The 9,873-nt window shown below is 48.5% G+C and overlaps 1 protein-coding gene across 1 annotated transcript; it reads right to left on the bottom strand.

The window, feature by feature from the left end:
• Positions 1-372: 372 nt before the first annotated feature.
• On the bottom strand, positions 373-9,873 carry LOC112947490 (cytochrome b5 type B). The gene is made up of 5 exons (XM_026039589.1): positions 9,718-9,873; positions 4,951-5,079; positions 4,462-4,488; positions 1,757-1,788; positions 373-999 (listed from the first exon to the last, which is right to left on the bottom strand). The coding sequence occupies exons 1-5, from the start codon at positions 9,871-9,873 to the stop codon at positions 909-911; spliced, it is 435 nt and encodes a 144-aa protein (XP_025895374.1). The 3' UTR covers positions 373-908.

The raw sequence follows: 9,873 nt of genomic DNA, 5'->3' as shown, positions 1-9,873 counted from the left end.
TATGCATAAATCCCAACTGGATTTTTTTCCCCCTTTTTCAATGCAGGAGAAGAGGCTGCAATTGGGGGTTTTTATTTCATTTAGTCTAGATTCACAGTAAGAAAGTGAGTTTTGTTTCTAATATGTGTGAAAGGGTGGGACTTTGGGAAGAAAGAAAATCCCCAGGAAGCTGCGTGTCGGTTCCTGTTTCTGGTATCACCACAAGAAGTACAAAAGCACCCAAACAGACCAAAATCCAAGGTTTAAATAATTTCATAGCATATACATGTTAAAGGGACAAATACAAATATTACAAAATGAACTGAATTGCTTTTAAAATACTTATATTTGTTTAACCGTTAAAAACAGACACATACAGAAAGAGGTAGCAAAGCTAACAATTTCCCACGGCTGCAGTTAGTGCTGCCTGCATGCGCTGGGGGAGCTACCTGGTACTGAATCTCTGGGCATCGTTTCTGGAAAGGGCCGTAGACAAGTTGCAGTTTATTTCTGACAACGCTACGTGAAAGATTGAGGCAATCCACAGGCTCAGCAGCAGCTGTTTCACGTTGTCTGTCTGGCTTAACAAAAAGGCATTGAAAGAGAAAGGTTATCTGTGTTTTACTACAGAGAGAGAGTGCGCGCAGGCACGCACACCAGCGGGAGCACACACATACACACGGAGCAACGGGACACTGCACTTGCCCTGCCACGGAGGGAAGGCAAGGTAAGACAAGGGCTGTTTGTCCCCGAGTTCGGATAGCTGCAGTTTGGTATAAGCTTGGTCCCTTGGATATCGCCATCACTTTACAGACTCGGGGCTCGAAGCGGAGCACAAAGGGTTCGGGAAGCCGGACATCCACACCGTGCGTGCACACACTCTCTCTCACACCCTCTCTCAGGCTTTCCAATGTTCCAGCAAGGGCAGTTCAAGAGGACTTCCCATCCAACATGTAATAGCGATACATTAAACCTAGCACCAGCGCTCCGAAGATGGGGATTAGCCACGTTGACCAGAAACTACGGGGAGAAAAGAAAAACCCACACACAACACAAAACAGAAGAAAGAATCAAGTTATTAATTTATTCAAGATGCTGAGCACTTATTACATGCCTGTTTTGAGCTAGGAAACCCTCCAGAGCTGCCTCACCAGCTGACACCCCAACCCCGTAGGTCTCGGATCCCCTGGCAGGACAGCCCCAGCCTTGAGCTCTGCCGGCCCCTGAGCGGGGCCCCTGTTGCTGCAAGGATGGCTTAGTTGCTTATAAAAGAGCAGCTGAGCTGCTGAGGTTTCCAGCAGAGCACATACAGAAACCAATTTGTTTTTTTGTTTTGGGTTGTTTTCTTAAATAAGCCAGGCTGTAATTTGCGCTATACAAACAGCTGAGTTGACTCAAGGATGGAAATTGCTACAGCCATCCCACAATAAATCTTCGCTCATAAACCAGAAGCCACAGGCAGTGCTAGGAACTCACCTTCAGCAGCCTCCTTAGCAAAAACAGCTCTGCATCAGCTACAACAGATCTGAGCCCTGTCCTGGTTGAGGGAACGCTGAAATTTCAGCTAAACTAGGCTGTTTGCTAGAAAGACCAAAACAAAATGCACAGGATACTCGGTGTGTGCAGCCTGACAACGTGTTTTGGACTATCTGCTTGCTGGGAGGCCAGCGCAGTAACATTGCTGAGGGTTTTGTTCCCTTTACGCTAGGGTTAATACATAGTTCTACAAACAGCAAGTCCCAATCCCTTCATCTCTTAGTTTAAGAAGATACTGTACCTTGTTTGGCCTGAGGACGTCACATTTGGGTCCTGAAGGAGGAAAGGGAATGGAGTGAGCAGGAGAAGAAAGAAACATCACACATGTGCTAATAAAACTACAAGGCTGAATATGTGATTACAGAAACAGAGGGAAAAAACGTCCCTCTTTCCCCCCAAACACCCTCTTTCCTGTCTGTCAGCAAAGTGGGTGCCTCCGTCCCCACCTCTGCATTCTTTCCATCAGTCCGATTCCTGCCGCCCCGTCCTCACCCTCACGCTGGCAGCGACACCTCTTTCAAAAAACCAGCCCTTGCTCATCACCTCTCAGTTCCCTCCGGCTCCTCCCTTGCATGCACACTGCTTCCAAACTTCAGTATTTCTTCCTTCATAAAGTTTTGAGGATTTAACCACTTCTGTGCAGCCATCTGAAATTCTCACGAGGCTTCCGTCAGCAATCCTGGCTATTGCATAGGCTCTTCCTCTGCGGCCTGGCTGATGCAACATTACTGCTCTCCGCTCTAATCAACCTTTACCTGTTCCAAATCCCCCTTCCTGCCCGTCCTACGGCACTTGGGCAGGGTTCGCTGCTTCCCGCCTGCCAGGATGGGCTCAGGGGATGCTCAACAGGGACCCTTGTCTGGGGAAGTCACCTTGCAGCTGAATCCCAGGAGTGGTGCTGGGAGTATTTCCTTTGGTGTCCCCTCTCCCATTTTTCTCATGCTATTGACTTCTATCTCTTCCTATTATTTTTTAAAATATGCCCAAATATAATTTAAATCTGATTTTGCACACTGAGAAAAAAACAAACAAACCTCAGCTCTTAGTTGTTAATAAGTCACTGTACTTTCTCCCTAGAGGAGGTTTTTGTGAATTTTGGTAACAATAGAAATCAATTTTCCTGTTCACCAGTGAACAGGAGATTTAACAAATCCTTCCTTAGATAGTATTATAATATATGATCTATTTTTAAAAATAGATCCAAACAAAAACAAAAAAAAAAAAGCAAAAGTATTTAACTCCTAAATCTAAGAAAGCTATTGAGATTAATACCTATTTTTATACACACTTCAGGCCTGTGATTCCATATGTGAAGTAGAATTGAATCAAACAATAAGATTAATTGGAAGATTAATGGAAGATTAATATATGCATAATCATGCAGCTCCACTTTATAACTAAAGGTAGGTTTTACCCAGCCTGAGCTGCTGTTTCTGTGGCTGCCTGTGACAAACAAACATTCCCAAGGGCTGCAGTTGCTGCGCGCTCCGCTGACGGCTTCCGTACCGATTCCTGGTACTCTGCAAGTGGCCCTGCTTCGAACAACATCTAATGAAAGCGTTGTTGAAGGCAGAGCTGTCGCTGCTCCAAGCCTTCACGCCAACCAAGAGGAGCAGCCAGCTGCGAGGCACATGTTTACCTCTCAAAGGGGATTCTATTTATTACCATTTCCCCAACCATTTCAGAGACATTTTTGCAACACTGTGCCCCATTCTGATCCAGACGTACCTGAGTTTTAAGCAACACCAGTGATTTCTCAGGCAGTCAACAGAGAATTCTTGTTTTACAGCCAGCCCCACAGTGGCTGTGCATGTCTCCTGGCTTGGATGCAAGAACACTAACAGCCCAGGGATCAGGACACAGCGAGTTGTTAAAAAAAAAAAAAAGGTCTGTGGCTCAAGGTGTGGAAATAACATCACTGATGGCAGGCAAGAGAGGGCACAAAAACACTTCCAATTTCACACTGAAATGCCTGCTGAGCTCCTCAGCAAAAACAAAGGAATCATTTGCTTGGCAGATTTACTCGTTACTGTAGTTTGCCTAAACAAAGCCAAAAGCTCAAAAGAAAAAAAAAAAAGGGGAGGTTGACTCAACTTCTTCATTGTTGGAGCCTTGGGCAGTGAGGCGCAGCGTGCAGCGCCTTGCCCAGAGTTCAGGAGGGATTTTCATGTAATTAACCCAGCTCCTCCTACTGCTTTGACAAGAATTCATAGCAGCAGCTCAGTGTCTCTTCTGTCAGACCTGCAGCCCCCAAATCAGCATAAACAATTTATATCTTGCTTCCAGCACCACTTGTATTTCTTCTAACTTCATGTGGAGGCACAGCCCAGGCTGGGCTATGCTGTTTTGGATCTAGGCAATGTCTACTCCTCTTGGCTAGGACAACTCATGTCATGTCAGCAGAGGCTCGTGGAATTTGTTAGAGCAGAAGAGTCAAAATTCAGAAGCCTAGTGACTGTAAAAGAGTTGGTTCAAAGCCGGGTTCACAACCCACACTGCTCTCTGTGCTACCTCTCTCAGCTTGCCCTAGCTGCACACCATGGCCGTGTAAACTTGACCACCCCAAAAACAGTGCAGGAAAAACAGCTATTCATAGAGAATGCATGTCTGAATATGCATTAAGAGAGAGCTCCAGCCTTCCTCCAGGAAACAGAAAATAAGTGAGGAAATTAGCAATATCTCTTCACTCCCCTTTTGGGAGCCCCACCATGACTGGCACTGAATGGAGCACCCCTGTCCCAAAAGCACCAGTCTATGAGACTGAAGTAATTCTCCCGTGTAAGTAGAACTTTTTCTAGATGTCTTCAAACTGTTTAATTAATGCAAGTGCACAGTACTTTTATTTAGYGCAAACCCCAAAGATGTTATAAAAAGCAGAATATACTAATTTAACATAGTRTAGTTGCCTCAGCATTAAAATGGAAGAGTATAACACTAATAGCTTACCTTAGAACCTTCATTCTTACGGTCATGCTGTTAAGGGGRAAAAAAAAGAAGAAAAAAATAAGCATTAACTTTAAGAGAGGCCAGCAGTCATCATAAAGGAGATGCTCTGTACACAGCCCTTATCACATCCAAAACTGTTTAGACTCCAGTTTCCAAAGCAATTCCAATGGGCAGGAGTCGGTGGTCGTGCTGGGCCCCCATGAACTGCCACCCTCCAAGACTCAAGCTGCAAGACAAGGCGAAGTCACCGTGCCACCAAGGAGGGAACTTGTTAGATTGGCTTCTTCAATGACACTCGTGTAACTGCGGTCAGAAATCAGTTTGGAATGGTGGAAAGAGAAGACTAATTCATTTCCCCCACAGGGGCCCTAACTCCCTGCTTATTTTGCAAGGCACATCTTGGGGTACTTGTTTGCTGGGTTACCTCAAAGAGGGTCACGCTTCTACACAGTGCTTGGAAGGAGGCTGCTGTGCCCAGCGGGCCCTTACCGGGTGGATCTCCCCTATGTAGTAGTCCTTGAGCATTTCCCTGGCATCCACGGAGTGCCCCACATCTTCAAAGCTCTCCGTGGCATCTCTGCCAGCCTGTTCGAGCAAAACCTCTTCTCCACCTGGATGCTGCAAAAGAAAGAAGACTTCAGGTGAGCAAAAAGGGCCCCTCTCTTCTATCCCCTTCAGGATGCCACAGATGCTTCAAGACAACATCACAGAGAAGCCTCACTGCAGATTCAAGTGCCAACTGCTCTGCGCTCAGTCACAGACAACTGTCAGACCACAACCCTAACGTTAATCAGAGGTGTCTGATGTGTCACAAACGGCCTGGGCGGTCGCACTCCGGGGCGAATTATTTTCCTTGAGGGCTCGGGCTCCTCGCTAGCGCTGTCAGTACCGGGACTCCAGGAGAGGGCCACGGAAAGCACAAGGCACGAGGCCAGCAAAGCACCATCTCTTTACAGCGTGTGCACACGTGCATATGTGAGCAAACCGTTCAGTTTAAACCATCAGTTAATCCAGTTAAACCCATAAAGTAATCGGGATTCTGAGCACACATGCAGGGACTAGTGCAGTTCTCTAGAGCATCAGGGAACTAAATACACCAGTTGACAAGATGAGACTTGTTCACAGCTGCCTGAACATATCCCTACAACCAACAAGTCTGGAACAGAAGAGACGTTGGACTGAATTCCAGATCAAAGGCCTGAAACACCTGCTTCAGCAGTACCGTTTTTCTTCACACAGGCACACACCACTTGTCAATGCCCCTCTGCCTTCAGGCTGTTTTTGCTGCCAAAASCCTAGATATCCCCTCTCAGATATCACCCCTCATACCAAACACATTCAGCTAGAGACACAAGGCCAGGCCGCTTGTTTATTCCAGCGAGTTGTTGCGGCCAGTTTTGCAGTCCTCAGGCCAGAGTTCTTTATTCCGAATAAATGCCTCTGTTGACCGAGTGCGTAAGAAAACCCCCACTGTGGAGCCTTCTCAGCAGCCACGCGGGGCAAAGTCCGCGGCGCGAGGAGGCAGCTCGGTTTTACAGCCAGGGCAATGGAAGGAGGAGCTGCCGCAAGGCTCCGCGCGCTGCCGCTCCGCCTGCCCCAGCTCCTGCCTGTTTGATCTCTGCCGCTCAGGGACTAGCCCAGCAGGAAAACAAGGGAAATGGAATTGCTGCCTGCCCACGGGCTGGGGCACGACCACCCCTCAGACCATCTCTGCTGCTTTAAGCCTTCAAGGACCCCTTAAGGGCGTCTCACCAGAAAACTCATTTCAAATGGAAAAYTACCAGACTAGGATTTTAAAGAATTAATCTTATTTTCCTCATCATCAACTCTAAAAGAACAGGCAAAAATCCCCAAAATCAGGGAAAATGGAGGGTATATTAGGTAACAACCAATCTTTACATATACAAACGAAGAAAAATGATACAGCAACTACAAGAGAAAAGAACAGTAGAATTTTCTTCTTATATGTTTGTCGGAAGCCTTTCTATGCACCTGTTAACTCCACAAGTRACAGAAAAAGAAGAACTTTATTTGTGCATATTTGTCCTTCACTATAATCCCTAGGTCAAAAAAAGAAAAAAGTCTTCAGCAATATTTCGCATATTGTCCTTCTGTCCCAGTCTAGACACCCACATCTGCAGCCAGACAGTTCCTACCTCGTCATACCTGAGCAAATGCAAAACCAGACTATTTATACAAGAAGTCATTACTCCACCACAGATCTTCCCAAAACTACAGCTCCTGTAGGAAAACACAGAAACTGCAAGAAGCATGAGAGACTCAGAAGAAAAACTCTGTTTACAGAGGAAATRATGGCTGAAATGAAGGTTTGCTCATTCTGGAACGAAGTGGACAACAACGAGCAAGAGCCACGAAGGGGTGRGCCCCGGAGCCCCACAACAAGAGTAATGTAACCGGCACTGCCTTGTCACCGGAGTCAGGAACACGCACAATAAATAAAATACATCCTGAGGGCAACASTAAGAGCCTCTTAGCACCAATTCTGGAAGGATATGACCAGCAGCACTGCATGCAGAAAACAGGGAGCTTTATGGGGAGAACACATGCTCATTTGGAAATGAAAAGCTCCACAACCRTCACTAGCACAAGGTTCTCTGTAGAGTTCCCAACCCACAGAGCGCAAGAAGAGCTGCCCTTGTCGCAGGCTTGTCCCACGGCGGGGTAAAACCCAAGACCTACTCGTAGTCTGCAACACTGATGGACAAATCTGGGATACAGTGATCCCAACCTAGACCCATTCCACTTGGAAACTCATTCAGGCGGATTTCCAGGCACACTTGTCACAGGTATGGTCAGCACCAGCACATGCCAAGACACAAAGCCCTGCTGGCTGCAGGAGTCAGATAACCCCCAAAAGGGTATCCCAAGGAAGTGCATCTCTGACCTTTTCTAGTCTTAGSTAAAATGGAGATAAAACACATCCTTCTGTCACAGGAATGAGTATGTTACAGACTGTGCACAGGTTAAAAGCCACAGACTCTAATATCAGCTCAAGAGCCTGTCAGAGAGGTGCATGTGCCTTCCTCCAACCTCCTCACCTATCTGCCCAAGGAGCCCGTTTTGCTCTTGCCATAGTCTACACTGGCTTTCCTGGACTATTGCAGTTCTGGGTATCATTTGTATCATGCACATTGGAGGTCTCCTTTACCTAGATTTGAAAGAAAAGTAGACAGTTTGAAATCGGGGATAGCTTTACGGCAACAATCACACTTCATTTTTAAGCACATACAAGCTCTATACAGATTCCAAGTTTCTTGGAAACATCTATGAAATTTTAGATGCTGTCTTTGCACATCTCCATTTTGTTCATGTTCTTATAATTCAGCAGGCTTCTGCTAGGTGATAATTATGTCTTTGTTGTTTCTATTACAGAACAAATGACGTAAATTAGGAGTTTAAAATGRTCTATATTACAACCCACAAATTGAATTGGCAAACTAACGGATGAGCTGCTGTACTCARTTTGCCGGAATCACAAAGCAAAATTCCACAATATTTTAGCAGTGAGGCTTCTTAGAGATTATGCAACCCCTCTGAGATAACGCTTCAGTGCAATTCAGCAATCCTGTACAAATAATCTGTGGCCAGGGGCYAGAAAGGGCAACAATCAGACACTGCTTCAGTAACTTCACGGGATCCAGAGGAAATACCACACACTGAAGCCCTGACATCTGCAGTCAGAGCRGCTGGGAGCTCCAATGCAAAACAATCCATCAGGCACAGCAGTAACTTCTARGCAAGACAGGCCTTTCTGGTTCTCAGCATCTACACGTTGTTTCCTTATCACTGAGCTACTTAGGTAATAAAGTATACTCTTACCAATAAATTAGAGCCTGATCTACATTTACAAGTGTCACTTTGCCAGTGAGGGGTGCAGACAACTGAGATACTGCCATGCTCCTCTTTCCTTCCCTAATCCAAGTAGATCTTTTCCACGTTGCAACAAGGCAAATGGGACAAAGGGCTTGGGAAGGACAACGCCAAATACCACGGCTAGATAACCCCCAGGTCACTGCCAGGGCTGCTGTTCAGCACCTCACTCGCCCTGTGCTGCAAAGTATTTTTCTGGGGTCATTTATAAAGAGAAATGAGGAATGCTGAGTGCCTCAGGGAGCACATCCCAGGTGCCACTGCTCGCACTGGGAATGCCGAGGTGACAACCGCCCCAGCCCACGCTCCGAAACACGGGCTCGTTCACTCGCGGCTCTAGGTAAATATCTTCAAAACACTTTCCTAGCACTAACCCTGCAAAGCAACGGCCAGCAACCAGAGCTGAATGCAGAGGCAGGTGTAAGGCTTGTGCTTTCCCCACCTCCCAGCCTCCAGCTGGTTTGGGCTCGTCCCAAGCCCCAGGTGCTTTGCCAGGCGTGAATTGCTTTTCCAGGTTCTGATCTCTTCTTCCTCGGAATCCCTGTGAGTTTCTGCACCCCAGTATCCTTCAACAAGGAGCTTCCCAAGTCTGTTCCCTATTGCRTGAAGAAGCAGGCACTGCAAACAGTGCTGGAGCATCTACAGAAGCCACAAGTGATCCAAGGGCCTAGGAGCCAGGATCAATTTATGGCCCTGTAAAGAAAAGCAGCACTTTTTACTGTAAGAGTTGCAAGCAGTGCCAAAGGGACTAGAGCAAAGACTAATTCAAGCCACCAAAGACACTCAAGACACAAAGACACAAAGACGCTGAAACTCAGAAGTTCCCTTAGCAAAACAAGCTGGAGAGAAGGCTCAAGAGTGTGAGTGAGACTCCCAATGAAACGTTATGATGCTGGATCCCGGGAAAAGAGCAGCCTGTGTCCAGCGTGGCAAAGGGACGCTGGAAGGCGCCGCTGCTGCGGGCGTCGCGGGGGCCGGGAGGCTGCGGGGGTCCCGGGCGGCCCTGGCGGCTGCGCTGCCTCCCCACAGGCTGCGCCAGGGCCGTCAAACCGGGCCGCGCGGAGCCGCGGGGCCAGCCGCAGTGTCGCCCTGCGGCTGCGGGGCTAATGCCGGGGCTGGGGCTACCGAGAGCTGGGGTGACCCCCCCGGAAACGCCGCGGCCCCTCAAGCGCCCAGTCCCGAGCGGGGTCTAAAGGAGGGCTCCGACCCCGGGCCAGGAATTTCGGTGTCCCCCCCCGGCCAACCCCCCCCTTTAGCCACTCCCAGGCCTCCTGCCCCCCCGGACACCCCCGGGCTCCCTCGCTGTCCCCCCGCCGGGGCTCGTGGGGACGGGGCGGGAGCAGGGGCCGCCCCCTCCGGCCTCACCTCCGCCAGGAAGCGGGTGACATCGTAGACGCGCCCGTGGATGACGAGCCAGGCCTCGCGGCCCGAGTTGCGCCTCGCCACCTCCTCCCGGGTGTAGACGCGCGCGCCCGGCGCCCCCGCGCAGCCCCCGGCCTCCCCGCGCCCCTCCGCCTCCAT

Source organism: Nothoprocta perdicaria, unplaced genomic scaffold (assembly GCF_003342845.1).
Source record: "Nothoprocta perdicaria isolate Ctin4 unplaced genomic scaffold, notPer1 scaffold_234, whole genome shotgun sequence".
Lineage (NCBI taxonomy): Eukaryota > Metazoa > Chordata > Aves > Tinamiformes > Tinamidae > Nothoprocta > Nothoprocta perdicaria.
The sequence above is the reverse complement of the archived record's forward strand: the minus strand, read 5'-3'. Positions and strand labels throughout refer to the sequence as shown.